The 27,556-nt window shown below is 41.6% G+C and overlaps 1 protein-coding gene across 6 annotated transcripts in view; it reads right to left on the reverse strand.

The window, feature by feature from the left end:
- Positions 1 to 27,556, reverse strand: part of GRID1 (glutamate ionotropic receptor delta type subunit 1) — a 696,635-nt gene that overhangs the window by 143,396 nt on the left and 525,683 nt on the right. For all 6 annotated transcript variants that reach the window (XM_083439934.1, XM_083439933.1, XM_083439935.1 and 3 more), the window contains exon 5: positions 8,626 to 8,679. In XM_083439934.1, coding sequence (XP_083296060.1) covers positions 8,626 to 8,679 — 54 coding nt within the window. The remainder of the gene's footprint in view (positions 1 to 8,625; positions 8,680 to 27,556) is intronic.

Below are 27,556 nucleotides of genomic sequence, written 5' to 3' on the forward strand. Positions count from 1 at the left end.
ATCTGGTGGGAGGGCATTCCACAGGGTGGGTGCCACTACCGAGAAGGCCCTCTGCCTTGTTCCCTGTAACTTCGCTTCTTGTAGTGAGGGAACCGCCAGAAGGTGGACCTCAGTGTCTGGGTAGAACGATGGAGGTGGAGACGCTCCTTCAGATATATTGGACCGAGGCCGTTTAGCGCTTTAAAGGTCAGCACCAACACTTTGAATTGTGCTCGGAAGCTACTCGCTTCCCCTGCATCAGCCTCTGGCCCTGCTACCTCTTCCAGCTGCTCCTCAGAGCCCTGCGAGTCCCTGACACTTTCTCTCTGTAGAAAAAAATGGTTAAACTATTCCCACCCCACTCAGAAAACTGAAAAAGGCATGCAGAAGAAAGTACCTGAAGACTGATATAGGGTATGGGGAACATTTTCATACCCAGCCACCATTGGAAACAAAAAGTAGATTGAAGCTTTCTTCTGCCAAGGAATATCCCAAATATTACATTCAGTAAACAATGTTGATTATGATTTTTAAGTTCTGTACCTCATTATCAAAACAACACCATCTTAGTTGTTAATGCTCTTTCCTGCTCCATTTCCATCAATATTAACTATGGACTGTATCCAAACTAAGTTTAACTTACTTGAAACCACTGGGACAAGTTAGACATGACTTAAGTCTCATTTATTTCAATGAGAACTAACTTTAAGTAAGGGATTATTTATAGAGAGAAGCAGTTACAGCTGAAGATTTACATAAGATACATCCCAGATGCAAATAATCTAAATCACTTGAGTTTTGGAGGAAGAACATAGCTACCAATAGATTTATTAGCCAAGAATGACATCAGACAAGTGAGAAATAAAGCCACCAGCACAAACAATGAATGAGGCCATGAGGTGAAAATGGAAAGTAAGGAAGTCTAGACTACGGCAGAGACAGCAAAGTAAATAATCATCCATCATGCACTGAATGGGTAGCATGGCCTCTGACAGTCAAAAGTAGAAGAGCAGGTGCTCTGCAGAATTGGGCAGAGATGGTAGAGGACATTAAATCAAGGATCCATTGGAAGTTGGAGGGAAAGAAAATTAAACAGACCAGGAATGGACAAAAATAATAATGCAGCCACATCCTAGACACATTTACTTGAAAGCAAGTTCCACTGAGTTTAGTATTTCCAGGGAAGTTTGTGTATGGTCCCAGGCTTAAAGACAAAGAGGCTTCAGTGTCAATCCACACATTACAAATTGGTTCTGATACATGTACCTCAATGTACATGGTGGTGGCCTAGTGTCACTGTTGGGAAACTGTGTACATGCAGCTACTCACACAGAGTCAATTAAGGTTTGGCAGACAGCCGGAAGGCAATCTGAAGAGTTACGTCTGCCTGGTGATAACAGAGACATGGAGACCGCTCCCTGATTGGTCAAGCTCTCTCAAGGGAGTGATAATTAATGGCCTACTAACTGGAATGTGTTAGTTCAGAGGTTCGTGAGTTCAGAGTTCTGTGTGAGTGCAGGAGGTTGTGAGTTGTGTCAGAGAGAGCAAAGATCTGTGTTCTGTTCCTGTAAATAGTCCACTGTATATAATAAACGCGGGGGACGCGGGTGGTGCTGTGGGTAAAAGCCTCAGCGCCTAGGGCTTGCCGATCGAAAGGTCGGCGGTTCGAATCCCCGTGGCGGGGTGCGCTCCCGTTGTTCGGTCCCAGCGCCTGCCAACCTAGCAGTTCGAAAGCACCCCCAGGTGCAAGTAGATAAATAGGGACCGCTTACTAGCGGGAAGGTAAACGGCGTTTCCATGTGCGGCTCTGGCTCGCCAGAGCAGCGATGTCACGCTGGCCACGTGACCCGGAAGTGTCTCCGGACAGCGCTGGCCCCCGGCCTCTTGAGTGAGATGGGCGCACAACCCTAGAGTCTGTCAAGACTGGCCCGTACGGGCAGGGGTACCTTTACCTTTAACTACAAGTTTCTGGTTTCTGCTTCGACTATCCTGTCTGCAGCCAAGTCGCCTATTGCTTCCGTGGATTCTGCGTGTACTCTGCTTGGTCTGGCTAAGGTCCTGCAACTAGTCAGAAGGCTGTGAAACTCCAAATAGGTTTTGCCAATAGTCAAATCACATGGCAGCATAACGTGGGATAAGACTACTCATGACACCCACAGTGGAAATGTCTATATTAATTGTGGGCAAGGGCAAGAACCTTTTTTTGGCCTGGGAGCTATGCTCCTTGGCAAACGCCCTTCCGGTGCTGTGTGGCAGAGGTGGGTGAGACAGGTATAGATCCAGAAGGTAAAGCAGGTGAAGAAATGTCTACCACTCTTAAGTTTTATTGTAAAATAATTTAAGATTTTTAAAAATCCGCCTAATTACAAGGAAATCAGTATTTACAGCTGATCAACTGTGAATTAACATTTACAACAGACAGATCTGTAGGCGGCAGGTGGTCTTGGAAAATAAACTTGAGTTTTTTAAAATGAGTGTTTTATCCGCTTGCAGTCCTCTGGGACCGTTTCTCACATGTGTTCATTTCAAAAGAACATCTTGTTGCACACCTTTTTTTGTTCAACTTAATTTTACCGAGATCTGCTGAGAAGACGCTCTTGGACGTTTCTGCACAGTAAGCCAATGTGAAGTACCAGAGTAAGTGTTTTCCTATCACTACCGTACTATAGAAACTCTGATCTAATCTCACAGTAACAGGAAAAGAACAAACATCCTCAAATATTTCTGGGATCTCATACGGAGAATTTACAATATGAATAAAGCATGACATTCTTTCCTCTGGCAATGTGTTTGACAGATAAAAGAAACAAAAGAATGGTAATGATAGCTTGTGGTGAGGTAATAAGCGCTACCCTTTGAAACTTATTGGATGTGTGTTAATCTGAATTGACTGAAAGTCATTAACGTGAATAGCCACAAATGAAAGCCTCAAAGTCAAGTAGCAACTCTAACCTTCAGCTCTCCAACTTAGTTTAGCAACTTGTAATTAAATCTGTTTTGTGGCATTTCAGGTGACAGCAATGTGGCTGCACTTTATCTTCCCATCAAAACAAAGGGGAGAAAATTTCATTATAACCAATTTATGTCTGGAAACACTGACTGCAGCTAATGGAAGTTGCATCGACAGGGAGATACAGCAAGGAGGAAGTTGACTTCCAGAATTAGCTAATTACAGGCCAGGGCTTGATGCGTAGCTCACTTAGAGCACTTATGGGAAATCTAAGAAACAACAGGAAGTGCAAGTCCTTCCAGTTTTTACATTTCTTCTCTACGAATCTAAAATGGGAGTTCACACACCCTGGGATGGATCCAGAGTTGCCTTTCCATTAATGGAAGGGCTCGTTCCATTCACAGATAGTGAATTCAGAAGTCCCCAGTGCCACCTCCCATGTATTCTGTAGGGTCCCCTGACCACCTGGAGCAGTATTTGAAGGGCACAGAGGGCTAAAATGAGTGAGAATAGGCAAAAATGGCCTCTCTTTCCACTCGCCAATCAGTAGAGCGCTGCCACAGGTAGTCTGAGTCCAACTCCATTTCCTAAAGCTTCTCCCTTGCCCTAGGCATGAGGGAGAATTTGCACAGGATAGTTAATATTAGGGCATAGTAGAATAAACAGGTCATCTTGAAGCGTGGCCACCCTATATAAAATCACAGGGCAAGGATGCACAACTGAAATTGCTCTGAGGGCTACTTTTACATTTTTATTAACTCGAGAGGGCTGCGCCATGAATTAATCATGGGAAAATGTCTGTGTCATATTTGTACTCCGTTTACTCACACATGCAAAACGAACGTACGTGGATAAAATATGTCGCTGCAAATCTCGCCACCATGTTTAAGGTTTTTCTTTTGCTTAATAAAACACAAAGATCAAGTACCAGGATGTGACACGAATGTTAAGAGAGCTCTCGCTCTCTCTCTCTCTCTCTCTCTCACACACACACACACACACACACACGGGCTGGGTGGTATCTGGTTTTCAATACTGTGATATATCTGCCCTGACTATCTGCCTGCTTGCCCTTCGACATTCCTGTTTGTGCCTGCTTCAAGTAAGCTCCTTGTATCTGATTCTGGCCTGGAATCAGCTTTGTTATTTGGATTGCATTCCTTATAGTTTGTCAGCTTGGACCGGATTTTGTGATCCTGTCTAGGTCCTCCTGTGGGATCTCTCCTGGAATTTGAATGATGCTGGTCTTGATCCTGCAGGGACTTGTGCTGTCACATTTCTGAGTGGTCAAACTGCTTACAGCCCACAGCTGTCAAAGAGATGCTTGCTTTCCTCCACATTCTTCCTTGTTCTTAAAGCCTTTTATGCTAAGCAGATCACATATCCTTTCATTTGTCCTTCCTCTCCTTTAATTTTCTTGTACATTCTGATAAATATTAACCCTGCAGCTCTGTGACTTGCATCCTGATCATCCCTTCTGAAATGCAGATAATCCAGGCATAACACAAGTTGAGAGTGGCTTGTTCCTTTTTAAAATAAAAATCGGAATATAACTTCAGTTCCCACTGAATTGCAGTCGAACCTTGGATCTCAAATGCCTTGGCTCCTGAACAAATTGGCTCCTGAATGATCAAAACCCGGAAGTGAGTGTTCCGGTTTTTGAACAATTTCCGGATGCCGAAAGTCCGGCGTGGCTTCCGTGGCTTCCAATTGGCTGCAGGACGCTGCGCCTTAGTTTTTGAATGGTTTTGGGAGTGCATTCTGTTCAAGAAGCAAGGTACGACTGTATTGCTGTTTGAACCAAATGGAAAGATTCCTTTCAGACAAAACATTTGAGGGATTATGAGGGACACTAACAGACTAGCCAAAAGCCATGTATCTTTCAACCTAAGGTTATTGTTGGATGTTTGTATTCCTTTACTTGGTAGGGGTGGATTTATGCTTCAGTCTGGGCCCTAGATTCTAGGGCCCACCCCATAGGCACCACACCCCATAGGCATGATTTACAATGGCAGAAGAAAACAGTCAGCCTGGACCGAAAAAGACATGCTCCATTAACAGTGCATATACTTTACATGCTGCAAAAATGCATGCCTGAGTATCTCAAATTTGAATCAAACTCCAAAGAGCAAGTCCTCTTATTGAAGTAGGACAGAAGGATTTTACACGGTTAATTCCTTCCAGTCCATAAAGAAGTTCAAAATGATAAACCAGCCAGCCACCAGCCCTCTTGTAGCTAGACAGCATACCAAGTGCTTCTGTTTCTCTGAGTACATATTTACCCTGTTCAAACTCTCAGATTCTAGACATTTGAGAGAATGTATAGTTGTCTGTTTTAACTCAATTGAATTTTATAGAGTCTATATAAGCTTGCACATTGATAGTTCTTCACTGGATTATATTTATGTACCTATTTGCACTTTGTAACCCATCATAACCCTGTCCCCGGGATTTTATCACGCTATGTAGGGATTCTAATTTGTTCTTGTCTCGTGAACTTTCTGATTGATACCTTTAAATCTGCATCCTGCAAATGCTTCTCCTATCTGTACTATGTCAGTGGAAGGGGGTCCATATTTTGTGGCATTTAATAAATGATGTACATATTTGTAAGCCTACGGGAGTCTTATTTTGGCAGAAGAGAGGCGAAAAATTATGCATCATATTACACAGTTTTAATTGGGGGTAGTGAATTTCAGCACCTCAACAACAACAGCAACAACAACAACATCCTCCTATAAACCCTGTACAGAGTAGACAGTGCGTTGTATTTATGTGAATATAAACACTGATTTCCTCTGTGCGTTTCTCGTGGTGATTTTTTTACGAAGCTATTACAGCAAAAAAGAACGAGTTCCATAAACATCACAGGGACTGGAGAAGATTCATAATGGCTTTTTGGAGGTAGCAATTTTATACCCACTACCCCTTTTAATTTCCATGCATTACCGCTAACCAGACAAAAGCAATTTATAGTTCCTGTTAACATATATGGCTGCCTTCCTCCGCATGATTAGTGAGAGGCAAAGGACGGTATGAAACGTGAACAAAGAAGTCTGTACTTAAACTTGATGTCCCCTATATAATGCATTAGCACAAAACAACAGATAACACAGCTCTCTTTATTTAAATATTTTACCAGCCTTAAGCACATAAAGAACATACATTTATTAAGATATACAAATGTTTCTAATAATGCAGCTTCCACTAAGTGGCCATAAATTTATAAATGATCACATAGGAAATTCTCTCTCCCTACCCCCACCGCCATGCTTATATTATGAGTCATTTCTCAGTGCGCAGACTTTCAATATGGGCCTCTATAAAATACAGCTTAGGGACATTCTCCCCCCCGCCCCCAGTATTGATATACACAACATAAATAAAGCTTGATTATCCTTTAAGTGGAATGGGAGGGGCATACAAACCAAACACGTGCATTGCTTGAATGCAGAACTGGATAACAGTGATAGAATCAGTTCAGTTCTACAGAAAAGATGTTAATGCATCAAGCTCAGAGAGCTAATCTTTTGTAACATTCAGACACTGCAAACTGGAGAGCAGCGGCCTTACATGTAAGCTCAGTGCTTTCTCGGTTGTCCATGGTAACAGACTGCAAGCTTGCAGACCACCAAGAGCTATATATCTGCATTTCTGAGGTTTATGTGGAATAATTCTTTCTTCCCTACAAGCACAGCTAGTGGAGTGGGTCAGCATGAGAAAGAACAGGATGACAAGCCTTGCCATTTCCTGGGCACACACGGGACTTTGTTTTGATCTTTATCATGCTGTTTATGCCAGCCAAGAAGAAGTCTGGAAATGGAGCCATACAATTTGCATCCTGGTATTATTCAGGCTGGAGAGAGACAATCTCCCTGCCCTATTCTCCCACCCCACCAACAGAAGTTAGTATGAGAGAGTCTCCATCGCCAACAGTGTCTGCAGTAAAGCTGGATGTTTACAAGTTTTGATTCTTTTGTCCAAAGTTGGTACACTTGACAAGCAGGGGGAGGGATAAGAAGTATGTGAATCACATCTGTTTCCCACCCACTGCCAGATTACCAAATAGGCACAGCAGGCAACAGCCTATGGGCTCCATGCCTTTCAGGGGCCCCACAACAATGGATCAAAATAATATTGATTTGATAGAGAATTACAAAAACATATTAGGAGATAATTTGCAAGGCTCCCCTTGAGATTTTGACTGCCTAGGAGCCTCCACAGGGTTTAATCTGGCACTGTTTCCCTCTGATTAATGGACACAATAAATGTTGCTTGTGGGGGAAGATGCACAGGAAACCCCCAGAGGAAGGATGTCTGGTTTTTTATTATTCTTTGCAAAGATCTGTAAAACTGCACAACGTCTCTGCTAACTTGCAGGCCAAGCTCAGGGTAGCTTCTGAGCCTTGGGACCAAGGAAGTTCGTGAAGCTGATGAGCCGATCTGCAAACACCAAACTTGAGAAGCAAAGCTCAGGAAGCTAAAGGACTGTGAAACACACCCATCCAACAAATCGGATCCTCTTCAAAGAGGCATCTCCCACCTCCACTCTTCTGCACTCTGCTCTTCTCCACTCTGGTTGGTCATCTCGTGGCCACTTGGTCCCTAAAGCCAATGGCTTGGCTTGGGGGGTGGCCATGAAACATTATTTAATCCCTGTGCGATGTTTCCTAGACCTCTTTGCCTTCATGCAGCAGTTCACCCGCCCACCCACCCTTTATCTGGTGTGTTGGCCTTGCTATGGACGTTGTTGGTTGCCTGTTTTGCAATGGGGGTCTGGTAGGAAATTTTCCATCTGGCAGATTGGCAGAGCCATTTGGTTTTCGCCCATCACGTAGCAATTATCACAACTTTGTAAGGTTCGGCGGTTAGGCATTGGATCAGCAATGTGTGGGGAGGGGAGGGGAGGTGCGGCCATCACCTGCCCCTCCAAGCTCAAGGGTATTCCGTTAAAGGAATCAGGGGTTGGCCTGGGTCTTATCCAAAACCCTGTGGTAGGGTATAGGGCCATACCAGGACCCCAGGGGGGCACCGGGGTGAGCTTGAGTTGGTTTGCATCGGTGGGGCTCCCTCTGGCGGTGTTTCACCCTTTTATCAGATTCTCTGTGATGCGGGTGGGAGTCTGATATAGTTTGGATGATTCCAGTGCCTAAAGCCAATACCACTCACATTCTGTATTCAATAAAGTTGTGGCCTAAATTTTGCCCAATAACTTAAACTAAAATCCCGTGTCACTGTGTCTTCATTTTTTGGGGGTGGTCAGGAGTCTCGAAGCACAAACCTAAACCCTAGCAGAAGCCCCATTCCCTGCTTCAAAGCCCTTCAAAAAAGATATGTCAGAGGGCAAGGGATTTTTTTTAGGGGGGGAGGTAAGCCCCACCCCACATAACTAATCACAAGACATGGCAATGCCTATCAACTTTGGGGGGGCAGCCCCCTCAAATATTTTATTGTGGAGGCCGAAGGGACCTCAGCCTGTAGGAGTTGGCTCCTATGACAAAGAAACTGATATGTAAACCACTGAAAGTGATGGCTCTATCACAACACCTTCAACTTTCTGAAATCCCCCTTCCCCACAACTGTTGTCTATCGTTAAAAACAAAAAAGGAAGACAAGTGGGCAGATGAGAGTGAAATGGATGGGAGAAAGAGAAACAACAGGCAAAGGAGCCTTTTTACGCAGCCTCATTCTCTTACCTCGTTAACATAGACCCAGTGACTATCCTTTGAAGCCAGGTTGGTTTCCACTGCCTAGAGAAAAGAAAGAAAAGAAAGAAATAAACAACTGAAAATAAAATAAAGGAGTTGGAAAACACTCCCCAGTTAATGTATGCCTTGTGCTACAAAGAGCTTACAATAGGTATTTTCTGGCACTTTTTGCTCTCATACAATAGTTATATAATTGGCAGTCATCTAAAGAGCTACATACTTCATTGTGAATTAGATGGCTACCTCCAGTTGGGCAGCTCACAAGGACACAGCACTGCGGCATCAAAGATCATTTATTCAGTATAGGAAAATCCAGAAGGATCTGGTTTAATTCTCTATGGTGTATATAAATCCTGTGACAGTGTTCCTTAGGGCTTCCTTTATTCTTCTAACTAGGACACTGACCAAGTACGGGATCAATGCAATGAATAGGTCTTTTCTGGCTTCAGAAAGAAGGCTGAAACTGCACATGACGTGTCAGGCTAAATTGATGGATGCAAAACAGCAATGTGATGCAGAGGGGGAAAGGGCTTCAGAAAGAAGCTGACTTGTTAGTATTTCATATATCCAACGGTGGAGTACTAGTAAGTGATTTCACACAGTGTGTTGTGCAAATTGAAACCGATTTCCCCAGGACATGTCCCAATTTCCCTGAAGGAAAGCTTGCCCAAATATACCCCAGTGCCCCACCCCCACATCCCAATGTGATCAACCAAATATTGGTTGAGCAAATTCTCCTGTCCAATTATTACGGGCCATCAGTAAAGCACACTGAAGTGAGAAACATTGCTTTACTAATGAAATACCAGCACCGTAAGCAAGTCCATGTTTACCCATCAACGAGATTTCCTGGAAGTGGAACGTAAGTTAAGAGGAGCAATATGGGTTGCAGACAAAGAATGCTCCCCCTCCAATATTGTGATGATCCTGCCCTGGTTTTGCTTCGTCTACATTATCTTGCTTTTCTCTTATTCTCTTTTGTGACATCCACCTTCCCTTTCATATTCTTCCTTTCTGAAGAATATGAAAGGGTGGGGAGGCAGTCATTTAAATCTGAGGTTTTGAGGAAAAAAATATTTGGAAACCCTCTTGCCTGTCAGTGTGGAGCCTTTTTGCTACCAGTGTTGCGGTGGTGAAAGATCTGCTACCAGCAACAGTAGAAGCCAGCAAAAGGGTGCACAAAATTGGATACAGGTTTCAAAGATCGTCTGATCTCCCAGCTGGTAACCTATCAGCTAATGGTGGCACAAGACATAGCCACAGAGCTGTTCATTCCCTGCAGATTTTACTATTCTGTAACTTTGCATGAGTCTGGGCAGCACTATCTTTTCAAAAGAAAAGCACACCACATGAACATGTCATTTTTTTTTCACCTAAGGGTGTCTAAGTATGTCAGAACAACAGTGGCTATTGTTGCAGAAGCAAAGCTTAGTTATTCATCCTGTGCTATTCTGTATAATATATGGTTCGAGAGATTTAAAAATGGATTTTTCCTCATGGAAATGTTTCAGAGTATGTACAAAATGACTCAGTCATTCCTATGGTGTGTGTGTGTGTCCATTTCTCATAAAATTCCCCGAGGCTCTAGACTTCATTCAGGACTAATGGCCTGCAGCATTTCCTCCCAAAAAAGAAACACAGCTTTTAAGACAGATAGTGCATTAGAAAGTGGAGACTTTCCAGCTTTCATTTATTTTACCTTAAAAATACCCAAACAAATCACTTCTGCAAATTTAGTACAAAAAGTAACACATTGAAACAGATGCATTTCCCTTTGGTTGCACCTCAAACAGATTTTAGGAAACAGGTTGATTTTTTTCTTTTAAAGGATCCCCATTAATTGCAGTCCATTAATATAATTCCTCATAATGAGAGGTAATGGATTGAATCCAGAGAACAGCGAACAGAATGTCTTGGAAGAACCTTTTAGAAGGGGGCTCTATGTCCTGGAAAGTCACTCCTAAGAGCCGGTCGGGGGCTCTTTGGAAAAGGAGGCTGATAGAGGAGGTGTAATCACCAAAAGGTGAACAGAGACACTAAGTGAACTAAAATAGTTAGCATGTGACATTGCATGGGTAGCCAAGTTTGTTGATGACCTCAAATTATTTAGGGTGGCAAAACCAAACAGCTCAAAAAAAAATAAAAAATAAAAAATCTCTCCAAACTGGAAGAATGGTCATCAAAATAGCAAATCTGGCTCAGGTTGAGCAAGTGCGAAGTTCCAGACAAACAAACAATCCATCTTCATATATACATTGATGGGATCTGAGCTGGAAGTGACTGACCAGTAATGGATCCTGGGGTTGTGGCAGAGAGCTCAATGAAAATGTCAACCCAACATTCTGCTGCTATACAAAAGGTGAATGTTAGAGGTCATTAGAAAAGGGTTTGACAATAAAACATCCAAGATCATAATGACTTTATACAAATGTGTGATGTGACCACACTCTGAATGCAGTGTACAACTGCCCTGGGCTCCTTTGGAAGGACAGGATAGAAATTTAATTATAAATAAACACAGGTCTGGTTGCCACATCTCCAAATGGTTATTGCAGAGCTAGAAAAGGTTAGAAGAGGATGACCAAAATGATCACTGACCTGGAAAAAGTCCTCTGTGGGGAAAGGCTACAACACTTAGTGTTTTTCAGTTCAGGAAAAGGGAAGTACAAGAGGCCATGGTAAGAGTGTTTAAGTATGCATAGTATGGGGAGAAAGGACACAGAGTTGTTTTTCTTCCACCCTCACAGTACTAGGACCTAGGCTCATCCAATGGAGCTGAAGGGTAGGAGTTTCAGGCGAGACAATACTACTTCTACAACACAGCATATAAACATGGAATTTGCATAGTGATAGCTGCTAACCTTGGTGGTTTTAAAGGGGGATTAGATAAATTCACGGAAGTTAAGGCTATCAATGGCTGCTGTTCATAATGACTAAATATTACTTCAAAATAAAAACAAAATGCTGAACTAGATGGGTTGTTGGTCTGCTCTTGTAGAGCTATTCTTATGTTACCGTCAGAGACAAAAATAAAAAATAAAATCAGGGCTTTTTCCCCCAGCTGGATCTCAGTTCCAGCACCTCTCAGGTGGGTGCCGTTGTTATTATAAGAGAACTGAAAAGGCGTTCATTATGAGTTCCAGCACCTATTTTTCTAGAAAAATAGCACTGCAATTAATATTGTTGCTACCACCAAATGTCACAGAAGGCAGAATTCCAAGACAAAATTCTAGAATTCTACTCAAGCAACATCTCTGAGGACCCTTGAAAGAAGCAAAACAGGTTTTGATAAACCAAAAATCTTTCTCATGGGAGTTCTACATATCCCACAGAAGACACTGGTATATGTCGTTATTCAGGTTATGCTGTGGTCACCAGCTGCCTCTCACCAACACTGGATATATATATAGTGGTGGAAGTCCAGGGCTGATGAAGAGATTATCTATGCAGTAGGCCTGGGTTGCAGTTGCCACAGAAAATGTTGAGTATTTGGAGGTTCGCACTCAAGTGGAAAAGCTGAGGCATTTCAAAGGAATCTGGAAAGAGTTTCAGTGATAACAGACTCTCAGGAGGCTTGCACACAGTTTCCAGGCAGATAAATGAACATATAACACAACAGATAAAATGGTATTTCACAGCTAAATTAAAACTTCATGTTCTCAAAATCTATAAAGCGCATAACTAGTTAATAAGACACAAGAAAATGTATGCAACTGCATTAGAAAACTACGCTCCCTTTGAAAGCAGTTTGGGCACATCCACATTTAGTGTCTCCATCTAAATGATCAATATCTTCTACCATGAAAATGAGATTTACTCTCACGATGGGCTGCCATGATTTATCATACATTCTACTCTGCTCTTATTAGTATAATCTGGGACAACCAAAATTTATGCTGAAGGGAGGAATAGATACTTGTCAGCTAGGCTGATCTGCCGACTGGATTGATGTGATTTACACACACACACACCCCATCTCTTTTGTGATCCCAGGGTGGTTTTCAAAAAAGATAAAAGAAAAACACATCAACAATTAAAATACAGCCAATTACAATTATTTTTAAAAAATCGAGTAGCAGTCGATAGTAAATATCAACTCAATGCCAGTAGGATACACAAGCAACACTACAAAATAAAAACCAGAGGTCTTGAAACATTTACTTTTCTGCAGTTACTAACAGTTCATTCCCAATACTTACTGCACTAACACATTTGTCCTTACAGTGGGATAGGCTGGCCATAAGATTTGGAAGTATGCATCAGAGACCACACAAATTTCACTAGGGCGAAATTGAAAAATTATATTTATACCTGGTTGGGCTCTGCGAGTGGTACCAAGTCTGGGGTATGTGGTTTTTTGTTTTTGGCAGGGATTGGAGAGAGCACAGAGCCTTAGCACTAAAACAATTTATTCTCCTAAGCTTAAATAGCGTTGAAAGGTTTGCATCTAGCATGAAAGCAAAACAAAAATCAACCAGCCAGCAAGTCTTCCTGCCTTTAATGCAGCTGGCATTCCACATTTACACACATTCCATTTCATCTCTGTCTTTACTGAATAGTAAATAAAGGCAAATTCCTGTACATGGATATATTCCAAGAGCTTTCAGTGAGATTTCATTTTTACAAAGCTCAATATGTTGTAGATTATTTATATGCATGTTAACTATTGAACAACTACATGCTACACAGTCGTCGATACAAGTTAATTGCAGAGCTGTCGGGAAGGAACATTTATTTAAAGTCACTTGCTTAACATTCTCTTAGGGGCTTAGCCTGCCAGGGGACTTTATGTTTGGGATCTTAGCAACATGCCTCATGGCTTTAAAGACATACTGATAACGGAGTACAGTATTATGAAGGCCAATTGCTGGCTGCTTATTTGCATGTGTATTGCTCTAGTAAAGCAGAGGGGGTTGCAGGTAGCTTTTTAAGGGCTTTTTAAAACAGTACAAAGAGCATCCCTCAGTATTTTCCAAACTTTATATTTTCTGCAGAGATGTATCTTCCAAGGAGTCGTTGCAGGCCTGCCAGCAGTGGCAACATATGGTAGAGCACATGTGGGCAACCTGCAACCCCCACTTAATGCGGCTTCCAGCGCCTCTTGAAACTGCCCAATTCTTCCATCTCTTCATAGAATCCTGGAGTTGGAAGGGACCACAAGAGCCATCTAGGCTGGATCTTGGCTGGATGTTGGGATCTAGGCTGGATTTTGGGATGCAGCCAAGGAATTGGGGGCAATTGGCAGGCCCCCAGCAGGCCCCAGCCCACCAGCCAGTGTGCCGCGCGATCTCCAGTCCTTGGATCAGCATGAAACTGTGACCCTAGCTTCAGAAACCTTCAGAAGCTGGGCATGCACACTCAGCAGAGTAAATAACGCTGTGCAACCGAAGTGGCAGGGAGAGGCTAAGCTGAGCATATTTACAAGCAGTTTATTCAGCGTACATCAGGACAAAAGGAAAAACATGTCTTCTCCCCTTCATGTCCAAAGCAAGAAGCATAAGCAAAAGCTATACACAAATGGAAGTTCCCAGCAAGCTGTGCTGGAGTGTAAACAGACATGTGACACACAACAGTCTCATGCCTGTCCCTTAAGGTGGAACGGAATATTCTAACACTACACACGCGTTGCAAACTCATACAGGGAAATCCGTTAGCAAAAGACGGGACACCACAGCGCCATGTGGTGTCATAGTGCTATCTTGCATGTACAATGCAAATACAACACTTTTTCTTTACCAATCTATCTGAGTCCCAATGCAGGAATCTTTTGTGCAATGTGGGGCTCAAATCTGTAACTCTGAGATTGAGTCTCGTGCTCTATCAACTGAGCTATCAGAGCACTCTTTTATCCAGTTTGTTTCCTAGCTTTCAACATGGATGAGTTATATAAATGAAAGCCTTCTAGAAATAGCTGTTTTGAAAATAATCCCATTTTCAGAGTAGCTGGAGGCCTGTCAGTTCTAATGATAAATCACCACTCCGCTTTGGCAGTAAAAGAATAATCAGTATCTGCTTACTGTATTGTATCATCTGACTTTATTGATAAAGAATAATTTTTAATCCATTTGTAATAGCTACATGAAGGGACTTTTAATTTTCACAGTCTAAGCAAAATATATTAAGATTGCTTGTTGCAGCAGATTATATATTTAAAAAGATTTCCTGTAGGTGGTGCACACCTAGTGGTGCACATCCTCATGTTCATCTGCATTTTATTTCTAAAGTGAAAGTTAGAAAGGAATGTGTCAATTTTACCTGACACATAGCTGCAACAATAAGCACCTGCTTATCCCCAGTGCGATGAAGTAAATTGATTTTGGATTTGGATGCAGAGTGAGCTTAAGCAAGTCACTATCAATCTGCCTGACCTATCTCTCAGCCAGGCAATTCTTTGCCCCACCCAAATCCCACACTGCTTATCCTGCCCTGTGACTCTTTAAGACTATAGAGGGAGGAGAGGATGGCATTTCATCACCTCCTGGAATCAGTAGTACTTAAATGTGCTTAGTTTGGGATGGGTTGTGACCTTAGCATAAACACGGTGGCAAAACACTTTGGTGCATTCCATCAAGCCTTTGCCATTACGGTACCAATACTGGGAAACAGAAGAGAGATGCTGCAGATCATTCCTTTAAGAAATTGTGCATTTTAGCATTCACGGGTCTCTCGGTTGTGCTGTTGCAATCAAATCAATATGCTCATTCTTTTGTCAGCTAATGCAGAGCTTTACAATGGAAAGGAGCAGAAAGAAACTATTAATCAAACTTAACGATGGCTCTACTGTGGTGCCCTTTGGAAATTATCCTCGCTGTGGCTGTAGGAGAGCTGCTTCTCTGTATGTGGCTCCCACACAGGTTCTTTCAGTGGAAACACCCCACGCAATTCAGCCTCACCCATAATCCTTGTGTTATGAAGCAATTATGGAAGCCATTGTATGAGAAAAACAAATACTTCATTATACTTTCGTACAAGTATACACCATCTTCGCTCATCTTCCTCATTCTCTCATTCTCCTCTTCTCTGCTGTTGACCAGCACTCCCACACACTTCTAATATATTTTATTTTGGTTCCTTCCAGATCATCTCTTAAAGCAGTCTTACTCTCACCACCCATGAGGGCTAGCATTTAAATGTTCTTCCAAACATACATGAGCTGCTCACAGAAGAACTGGCTCATATATAGCTGGGAGAATATCTAAAGAGCCTTTCACAATTTTAGTCTGCCAATATTTGACTACAACTCCCATCACCCCTGAAAACCAGCCATGCTGGCTCAAAATAATTGGAGTTTTAGTCCCAAAGCAGCTGGGGACCCAAACTGGACAAAGGCTAACCTAACGTGTACTATATATTGTGTCAGTTTTAGCATCACATACATAAAAAGTATACATTCCCACCATCTTTTGACCAACACCCCCTACTTTGTCTCTAGCAACCTGTTCTACTAAATGTTTCCATCTTGGGGATATTAGGCTTCGGTGTGTGAAGGAAGCTAGCCGGAGCGGGGGGGGGGGTATTCTGGGATAAATTAACATCTAATATATAAATAGGCCTCTAGGCCTCCCCCAAGCTTCAAGCAGTAAATAGGCAGACAAACACCACAAGCCTTATCATGCCTGTTGAGAAGGACATCCAAGTGTGTTCTTCTAAGAACATTCAGAATTGCAGTTTTAAGAGCCGTTTTGGGCAACTATGTATATCACCTGACTTCTCACAATTGGATATGTGAAATGATTCCATTGCAAAACAGTGTGTGGCTAAGATCACACGAGATGATGAAAACAGTATCTATGGTGCTTCAACTACATTTGAATATATCCCCCTGATGGTTATCACGTGATGAATGTGTGAACTGATCCAGAGTTTATATTGCACAGTAGCAACGTGACGAAGATGTTTTGAGGAATATTTAAATGTGTGAAAGGAGAACGGTCAGACATTTTACAAGTTTGCCTCCTGGACAGATGTGGCGCCATCAATGTGTTCTTTCTTTGAGCAATTTGCATTGAACACTCAACTCCAAACGGTGATTTGCATTCATGTTAAATTTGTCTCTCAGTAAAATTGCACAGTACTCCAGTCCTATTAATCCAGTTAAAAAGCAATTAAAGCATACTATGTTTATCTCTTTCTTTCTGCAGAATGCACGTAAGCTGTATAACACATAAAGGTTAAAGACAAATTCAAACACCTTCTCTAAATATAAATTGCAGCTGAGAAAACTCTATATGTACTTTCACATGCACCCACACTCTTTGCAAAGTCATCTAGAAAAAAAAGATCTAAAACTACAGACAAGTCATATATATTTTATGTAAGTGGTTAACCCCTAAGAGATAAATGCCACACAAACAGGTAGGCCACCGAATAACAAGGCACATTGCAGAAATACTCCTGCAGCTCCACAAGCCTGAGGGGCACCGCTGGATTTCAAAAAGTACATTTAAGCCATTCCAAATTGCAGTAGCACTCCTGGAGCTAATATCGAGTTGACATTTCTATTAGAAACTCAGACATTCTGGGTTTAATATCTCAGCCATTCCAAATTGCATCGTCCCAGAACTTGGCAGGAAGGTTGTCAGCCTCAATGCTGTTTCTTGATCCCAAACTAAACTGTTTTTAAAAGATTAAGGTGTTTAAAAAAATTAAGGCAACAAGGGCTAAAGTGACAATCTTTTACCATTCAGATAAGGACTTTACAACTCAGCCCTTGTTTTTTCATTAGAAAAGAAAAAAGAAAAGCCTTTTTTTTTTTGTTCAGCTAGTTTTCCAGGTGTTTAGTGCCAATTCTTGAAATCAGAAACCAAAAATTAATAAGGTTGCCACAAAATACTTCTGGGGAAACAATTATTTTTATATCGTGCTTACATATTGGGTTATCTGACCAGTTCCTCAACCCCCAATGGCACCTCAGAACAGTCTGGCCCACAGAAGATTAGATTCTTCAGCGATAAATTACCAATTACACCTCCAATCCTGAATTATTGCTGCACAACATTATGAATATGCCCATCCATATCACTGCCCCATAATGGTAAACATTTAGGAATTTAACATATTAACGAAAAATTAATCAATTTGAGTCATGCAATTCAAATTGGGTCTACTAGACTGATTTTTTTCAGAGCAATGTGGACTAAAGTGGCTTCTGAGGCTTCTCTATGTTAGGGGCCCTTAAGCTTAAGCTTAATTAGTTTCATAGTAGATCTGTCCCTACATGCACCTCCTTAGTGTAACAAGAGACATCCTATTCCTTCCATTACCACTGCTGAACCAAACAGTTCTGTGTCCTTTTGGTCTGCCGGATCACAGTTTGATACACGGAACTGATCAAATAGCCACTACACAAAATCTTCCACAGGAGAGAGAGGTGAAAGTTCACCGCCCCCATACCTTCCCCATGGGTTTGCTTTTTAGGTCAGTTCCTAGCTCTTTAATTTGTTTGAGCCTGAACTTGGCACTACATACTGTATTTAATTGTGGCTGTTGTTTTCAAATGGAAAATAAGTATACCTGAGTTAGGCTGCAATCCTAACTCTACGTACCTGGGAGTCAGCCTCACTGAATTCAACAAGGCTTCATTTTGAGTAGACATGGATAGGATTGCACTGCAAGACTGGTTTTCAACATAGCTGTACTGTATATTCCTAGTAGTAGACTTGGTTGTTTACTGATTCATATGCAAGAGGAACTAATATAATCTAAATGGAAATAAAAAGGCAGCAAGCAAGCTTTCAAGTTCACCAGAACCTGTCTTCGGTGTAGATCTTAAGAAAGGGTGTGTGTGTGTGAGAGAGAGAGAGAGAGAGAGAGAGAGAGTGTCACTGTGCATGATGAAAAGGCAAATTGACAGCTTGTAAGAGATTGAAGATGAAATGGAAGAGGTGATCTCTAGATTTAATTAGGTTAGACTGTGCCCACTGCAAAAAATCTAAAGCTGTAGAAACGCATCATGGGCTAAAGCAGTCAATGCAACCCTAGCGCTATAATTATAAAAATAAGAGTAATTCAGATCTGTCCAATCCCCACTCCTATGGGGGAAACCATGTGCCCTACAAGTGGGCAATAGTTTGATAAACTTTATATCTGGTGCATCACCCAAAGTTCAACTCTAGATTTGCTAAAAATAAGGGATCTCACATTTTTTCTGCACTCTTGCCCTCTGCCTTACAGGCAATCTGTGTGTTCCAATTAGTTTCAGAGGTAGATCCAAAAATTGAAAGCTTTTATATTTCCAAGGGGGAGTAGGTGTTTCTCCTTCACTCAAAAATGCTTTGCCGTAACCTGAGAATTTCTTTGTGCTGGGCACAGGAATCTCTCAGCCTAACCTACTTTACAGGATTGCTATGAGAATAAAAGTGAGAACCTGATATGTGATGTTTTGGGTTCCTTGAAGGAGGGATGTGATACAAATTTATTTACTTATTGTGGGAAACAATGAATGCAGACAAGCCACCCCCTGAACGTGCAAAGCGTTAGGTCTCAAACTCTGCCATTATGTGCACACCATTGTGCTGTATTTCCCTCCCCCCCCCCATTACACTATTTTCATTTTGCTCATTTAAAACTAAAAACTTCAATAAGACTCAGCTGCAGGTTATGTATGGTTACAAAAAGATAGGTTGTAGACATCCAGACTGAATTACATCCTACTGCAACTGACAATGACTGATCCATTTCAGTGGTCCAGAATACATTTTAAAATTATAAAACACATTTCTGAATTTCCCATTTAGCTAGCAAGCCAGAATGTTTCCCCAACCTTTTCTTCATTTAAGTCACCCTTTATTATTTCAGCGCTCCAACCTCAGGCCAAAAAGCCAAATGGCCAATACAGCAAATATGAGTATGCTGTATTTGAAAAGCGGCAATAATGCAATGCAATTCTCTTCACTTTACACTTCACATCTTGGGAAGAAGAAAAAAACAGTCAGGAAGGAAAATTTCAGCCTCACACAGAGCCCACTATGTGGATCTGAGAGAGAATTTTGACTTATGTTTTGGTTCCCCTGTAATAGCTAACCAGGGTAAATGCACTATTATGAACAGTTACACTAACAAGTAAATTGAAATATTACACTTTTTGCATATATCGTGTCAACTAATTTCCATCTTGGCTCCTGTGAGTTTGGCTGCATTTGATGACTACTTAAATTAGGGACTCAGATGGAAAATGATGTAACTCACTCAATATGCACATATGGCCTGGTTTTCCACTCTCTTGTATTATGCACAGTAATTTGGGCGTATGCAGAGCAGCATCAAAACGAGGTTTTTGACAGTGCAACCCTGCTTGCATCTATTCAGAAGTAAGTCCCACTGAATTAAATGGGGCTTACTCTTGGGGAAATGGGCACAGGATTACAGCATGAATCAAGCATTTGACGCCTAGTTGTGCAAGAAGGCATTCACGTGAACCAAAACCAAACCCTAATTACAAATATTTCTACTGAGATGATGATAATAGCCCTTACAATTTTCAAATTCTAGAACTGGTTTGGGCCATGCATTTAGCTTTTTGGCACTGATGACGTGCAGATTACTTCTGCTCATTGACAGTGGTGCCATAGATATTTGTGATTTTACTCACCTCGATGCAAAAACCACACATTTGTTGTTGTGGATAAGTGTCCTAAGTATTGTTGTGGATAAATGGCCTCCTGAATAGGAGGTCTGAAATTATCACTGGGTTTATGGAGAAAAATAGTGACTGAAGACAGTTGTTGTTGCACAATTAGGCAAACTACTCAAATAATGTGCAGCAATGATTCAGATCTGCCTTATATTGATTATATAGTTTCCTGTTCTCAATGGGCTGGAGAGCCTGTGGAGTGCTGGTATAGGAGAGCTGATCAAAAAGGAGAGGCAATTAGCAGCAGGGTGCAGGAAAAAGGATAAGGAAGCCAATCATAGGCAGCTGGTCCTTCAGGACCTGGGAGAGCTCCCATGGATACTAGGTGATAGTCCTGACAAAATCCAAAACCCATCTGAGTCCTAACTTTAAGTCCCAAGGATCACCAGATTCATGTCTCTCACATGAGGCTGCATAAATATTTGAAAAAAAAAAAAAAAAGATTTAAACATGCCTCCTTCCAAGTGGGAGTAATGGCAGTTTGGAAATGGATGCTGATTGAGAAGACTAATGTGGTTCAGAATCGTTGTCAGAGTGGCCAGCTCTCAACAAAGGCCCACACTTTTAAATGGGGAACAAAGTGTACAGATGGTAAGTTATTTATTTTTAAAAAAATACTTATACCCCACCCCCAGCATATGCAAAATGGCTGTTAGAACAGAGAAAAGAGTAAATAAAACAACAGCTGTACAGTGGTACATCAGGTTACAGACGCTTCAGGTTACAGACTATGCTAACCCAGAAATAGTACCTCGGGTTAAGAACTTTGCTTCAGGATGAGAACAGAAATCGTGTTCCAGCGGTGCGGCGGCAGCGGGAGGCCCCATTAGCTAAAGTGGTGCTTCAGGTTAAGAACAGTTTCAGGTTAAGAACGGACCTCCAGAACGAATTAAGTTCTTAACCCGAGGTACCACTGTACCAAGTAAATTAGAAACAGAATTCAGCAAAAAGATAATAAGTATCAACTAGTATAGTTTCTCTAGGAAGAAACCATGAAGGTCTAACAAAAAGTATGGGGTGTTCCAGTCTGCGAATGTTTTTTGGAAGCTGAACATCCGACGCAGCTTCCATGGCTTCTGATTGAGTGCAGGAAGCTCCTGCAGCCAATCGGAAGCCGCACCTTGGTTTTCAAATGTTTTTGGAAGTCAAACTGACTTCTGGAATGGATTCCATTCAAGAACCAAGGTACAACTGTAATTACTGAATAAAAAAGAGGACGGTAAGAAACCTTCCCTTGTCTTTATACTATCCTGGACCACCAGCTGGGAACCACTGCCAGCATCCTGACAGCACCAGCTGAAGTGTGAGCTTCAACAGCAGCCTCACATAAACTGTTTTACAGTAGGCAAACTGGCAGAGGATGAAAGGCACAGATCATCAATTTGGGATAGCAATGTCAAATCTAGGACCATCCCAAATGCAGGTGTGAAGCCAGATTGAACCGTGATGAAGATAACAACAACAAATCAAAATTGTGTACACACAAGAACCTTTTAGAGATTTGTTCCACAAAATCCATATCCATTCTTGTAGGTTGTGTATTTCCAGCTTACAGGAAAGAAGAAATATCTACAGAAATGACAAGTTTCACACATCTCCACCTATCTCACTCCAAAAGTAGTGCAACTTCAGGGGCTTGGTGGAAAATCATTCAAACTACAGGTTTGCTGGTTACTTTCGCCTTAAAGGCCATATCACCACTTCTGTCAAATTGAAATGTCTCAGGGCTGTGTTCTATGTCAATCGTTAATCCTGGGAGGAAACATGCTGTGCTCAAAAAATCGTCTCCCCTAACCTCCCACCATCCTAATTGTCCTGTTTCTCTTCATTAGTTCCATTCGGCATCCTTCTCCATAATCCATATATTGGCCTTTTTCTCTCATCAAATTCCTCTGTCTTTTTCAACAAGGGTAAGACTTCTGTCTGTGAGTGAAACAAATCACAGAAATTGCTGTGATAGATATAAGTCACAAGAAGCTTGGCAGTCATGAAATTTTGTTGCTGTCTCTTGACATTTCATATAGTCCAAAGACTCCTGTAAAATGTTTAGGAAGAACTGGTTTAATCTTCTTTTTAATAGCTGTGGTCCAAGACTTGCCATGAATATATGGAAAATTCATCAACTCCCTGATTCGGAGTTTACCTCTTCCAATAAAATGGAGAATTCAACTTTCATTTTGTTGCCTATGGGAAAATACTATTTGATAGCCCTAAGTTTCTTAGGAAAGCAATTGGGAAAGATTGAACGGATATTTGAGTAGCCACCTTTAATGCTTTGAATTAAATTAGACGCTACCCAGAATGCACCCATAAGAATTACTGAAACAATGATTTTATGAAGCTACATGAAAATTAACAAATATGAACAAACATATAACATGGCGAATTGAACAAACAGGTTGACAGCTCCTGGTGCTTACTACCAATAATAAAATTAATAATACTTTTTAAAAATGATTTTTTATTAATTTTCTTTTCTCAAAACAAATATCAAATATCATTACTGAACATACATTTTCCATCCCCCCCCCCCCGTTGACTTCCCTCAACTACTATTTCTGGTTTATTACATCCAATGATACGTTCTGCTGTTTGTATACAATACAATGTTATCACATTGCTATACTTCTTGTTCCCTGTAACTAAAGCTGTAAATGTTTAGTTTAAATCCCGCCAACGAGACCATTTCTTTTTGTTGTTTCTGCAAATATATTGCAATAAAATTAACAATAATCTTATCTATGTTCACTACCTTAAATAAATGCTCTTTCATTGTTAACCATCTTAGTCTCCAAAATTGGCAATGATCATCTAGCTGCTTAAGTCAAAACATTTTATCTAACCACCACAAGAGATTAAACATCCTACTGGGCTTTTGGATGCACTCAAAGTAGCTCTATAGGTCCTGGCTCTTCTGTTGCCAGTTCTATCTCTTCTTGCCTTGCACAGTCTGTCTTTATGGTTTTATCTTCCTTTCTCTTTCTGTGGGTAGAGAAAGGCCCAATTCTCCACCTTTCCTTTTCTCCTGTTGTACTGTCCTCTCTGGGCAACTCATTCATCCTCACATCTATGTCAATATTTGTCCAGTACCAGGCACCCTCCTGGTGGTTTAGAATTAACTTCATCAGCTTCCCCCACATGCCCACTTAAATCTGCCTCAGAGGACTGGGAGTTCCACCAGAGTAGATCAGGGACATGTTACCTGGGAAGAAATCCACTTTGCAGCATCAAATGAGTAAGACGACTGGAATAACATTGCAACCCTATGTGTCTGCTCCACACTAAACCCCATTCAGAAATAAAGAATTTCAGCCTCAGAGTACTACTCTAATACAGTGGTACCTCGGGTTACATACGCTTCAGGTTACATACGCTTCAGGTTACATACGCTTCAGGTTACATACGCTTCAGGTTACAGACTCCACTAACCCAGAAATAGTGCTTCAGGTTAAGAAGTTTGCTTCAGGATGAGAACAGAAATAGTGTTCTGGCGGCACGGCAGCAGCAGGAGGCCCCATTAGTTGAAGTGGTGCTTCACGTTAAGAACAGTTTCAGGTTAAGTATGGACCTCTGGAACGAATTAAGTACTTAACCCAAGGTACCACTGTACAGAAGTCCATATCACAGAACTTCCAAACAAAAGACTGTTAACACAAAAAGCCGCTTCTCAGTATTGGAGTGGCAGTGGCTGGCTGTTTTCCCATCATTCATCTTGCCAATGTTCTTTCCCACTAAATACTATTATTCCTCTGCCTGTGACCCATCCACTTAATGAAGTGAAATTAATTTACCGTAATAGGAAATTTTCAGAGCCACAATCTACATGAAAGCACAAGGCTTAATATGGGAAGAACAAATGGCATTTTCATGCAAGAGTGACCACAAGCACTGAAAAGAAATTTGAAAGGACATCATACCTTTCGAAGAAGGAAAAGTATTAGCCAAGATAATATGCTGCAATAAATAAGACAAATCACCATATATATCATCAGAGCTGAAAGCAATGATGCAAATTTAGGCTGACTTTCAAAATGCTAAGCAATTATTTCCTTTCATTGAATGTGTATCTCTTCCTTTGAGCCAGGCCACTCAGTGCCTTTTCTATGTTCATAGCCACCTATATAAGTGAGCAGAATGTTTTTCCTGTGCTATCCACATTCTTTTTTGAATTATAGTGTTGGAGGAGACTCTTGAGAGTCCCATGGACTGCAAGAAGTTCAAACCTCTCCATTCTTAAGGAAATCAGCCCTGAGTGCTCACTGGAAGGACAGAAGCTGAGGCTCCAATACTTTGGCGATCTCATGAGAAGAGAAGACTCCCTGGAAAAGACCCTGATGTTGGGAAAGATGGAGAGCACAAGGAGAAGGGGACGACAGAGGACGAGATGGTTGGACAGTGTTCTCGAAGCTACCAGCATGAGTTTGACCAAACTGCGGGAGGAAGTGGAAGACAGGAGTGCCTGGCGTGCTCTGCTCCATGTGGTCACGAAGAGTCGGACACGACTAAACGACTAAACAACAACAACATCCACATTCTTAGGCTGGCCTTAACCAGAGCCAGGGCTTTTTGACTGTGGCTCCAATCTGGTGGAACGCTCTGTCACAAGAGACTAGGGCCCTGCAGGGCCCTTCATCAATTTCATTGATTTGAGTGTTACATGGCACCCCAGTCTCAGAGCAGTGTGAGATTCCAGGGAACTTTCTGCTTACCCAGGGTTGGGTAATCCAGTGTTTCCCAACCTTGGGCCTCCAGCTGTTTTCGAACTACTATTCCCATCATCCCTGGCCACTGGTCTTGCTAGCTGAGGATTATGGGAGTTGTAGTCCACAAACAGCTGGAGACCCAAGGTTGGGAAATGCTGGAGTAATCCACCAAGGATCATGCTTACCACAATCCCCAAATACTAGACAACTTGAAAAGAAAAAAAGAAGGAACTTAGGTTTCTTTCAATAACAGCAACATGAGTAGGTTCCCCCCCCCAAAAAAAAAATAGGCCAATGGTTACCAATTGTGTTTTAAAGATCCCTAAGGATTTCAGAAGCTTATAGTGGGCTTCACAAAGTGATCAGCATTTATTTATTTCAGAGGTTTCTCACCCAGCCTTCACCACAAGATCCCAGGGCAGGTCACAACGATATAATCAATACTAAAAGGCAATGAAAATGATTTAAAACAAACCAAATAATATAACACAAGCCAATAGTGATAGAGAAGATGAACACAACCACCATTTCCTATCCTCTGCAACATACAGCCTAAGAAATTGCTTCATGTATCTAGGATGCATTCTCTGTTGATATGGCATGGCAGTCAGGCCAGTATGAATGAGATGTGCATCACGTAATGATGTCCAAAATCCCAGTGACATGAAAGATTCCACCGAAGTTATAGAGCAGTTCCTCAGCAAACCATTTTGATAAGTAAAGTCATTAAATACTTGCCCACCTATCTTACACAGCTACTACTATTTAAAAGTGTAGGGATTTGGTTCAGAAAACAATGTTTTGCTGTGGTGATAGTTTTCAAAACCTCAGTTCTCTATTCCCAAGGAGCAGAAATTGGCCCAAATGCTTTATATATTTTGCTACACAGAAGCCTGCAGTGAGTTAGTGACATGGCTCCAGCTTAGTAGCAGAACATGCATAGCATCCAGAAAACATGAAAAATAAATGTGATTTAAGATTATTAGAAGTCATTTGTTTCCTCTTCTGTCACCCTCTAGAGCATACTTGAGTATCTTCTTGCAAACCAAAATAACTATTAAGAAAAACCAAAAACCTCACAAAATAGTGCATCCTTGGAAACCAGTTAGCAACAATAAAATAACAAGAATTTCTGATGCTCTCAATCACTCTCAGAGAACAGTTCAATGTATTCTGAAGCCTGGTCTTTACAGAGTGCTCCATCAATTTAGAGCATCCCTTGACAAGAGCAATCAGTGAAAAGAAATTCCTGGCTAGATCTTATATTCACCATAGGGATTAGCATCCCCGTGGCCAGATTCTCATCACGTGGCTGTATCAATTTGTAGAACTCCCTGCAGAAGTTGAGGTCATCAGGTTGTAAGTTTATTTGCCCACACCAGGGAACATCTTTGATATGGACCTCAGGTAGGAATACTCATGAAGTGAGGCCATAACTCACTATGAACTTGGAACAGCCTTGCTCAATCTTGGGTCCCATCGCCCAGATGTTCTTTGAATACAAATCCCATAATCTCCGACCACGTGCCCCGCTGGATAGGGATGACAGGAGTTTTAGTCCAACAACGTCTAGAGGCCCAAGGTTGAGAATGGCTGACGTAGACCATCTAAGCCAGCTCTTCTTTGTCTTTGCTTTGAAGCTCTTTAGACAAACAGCTCTTAGCAATGTTCCTTAACAATGTTTGCCACTTCAGACTATGGGACTGCAACTTTAAATGTTCTCCTATGGGGACAGGAAAAAAATCCATCAACCCTCCCCCCCTTTAAAAAAATGACTTATAATGAAGAAAGTGGGAGCCAGAACACTTTCTCCTTGGCTTCTAGTTTTGTTTGTGAGAAGTAGGTTTTAAAAAATAAATAAGAGTGTGCATTCAGTCATGCCCACCTGCAGTCTGAAATGAATGAGCTGTTTGTCTTGATAGGTTCTAAACAAAAGGCATAAAAAGGTAACACATCAAACTGCAGAGCTACTGTGAGCAGTGATGGGAAAACTCCCCAAGTTCACATCATATTGAGTTTTGTTTTGCTAAGCCTCTTCAGGTAACTTTCCTCATGTTGTTGTTCTGATGGCTGTTTTGAAAATTATTGTTGTGGCTTAGGGTTTTTTCTCCCTTTTGTCAATCATGCTGATTCTCTGATTGGGAGCCTTGCTGTATTTTCATATTATCATGAAGTGTTTGGATTTGTTAGCCACCCTGAGTTTCTTTTAAAACTAGAGAGGACATAATAATAAAATAAATAACATTTTTTTCGGATGGGGGCCGATTGGTAGCTTTCATGAGAGCTACCCATGGCAGCCTGAAAAGCTGAGGCACTTGGGAAATCTTACTATCAAACCCCTACTCACATAATAAAATTGATCTTGTGGAGAGTGGAAGCAGGCAGCAGGGAGAGCCCGGGAAATGAATTTGTCTAGGAACTGAAGCTATAATTTCTATACATCCAAAGGCGGTGGACTTTCCTTGGTGTGCTGCTGTTTCTAATCAGCCCTGACCATCCATGGTTGCCCACACTTGAGGGAACAGGCCTGGCTGGTGGCAAATGAATTATGAGCTGGACCTGAACTTCTCTGCTTGGTTCATAA

This window comes from Podarcis tiliguerta (genome assembly GCF_965153285.1).
Source record: "Podarcis tiliguerta genome assembly, chromosome: 5".
Taxonomy (NCBI): Eukaryota; Metazoa; Chordata; class Lepidosauria; order Squamata; family Lacertidae; genus Podarcis; species Podarcis tiliguerta.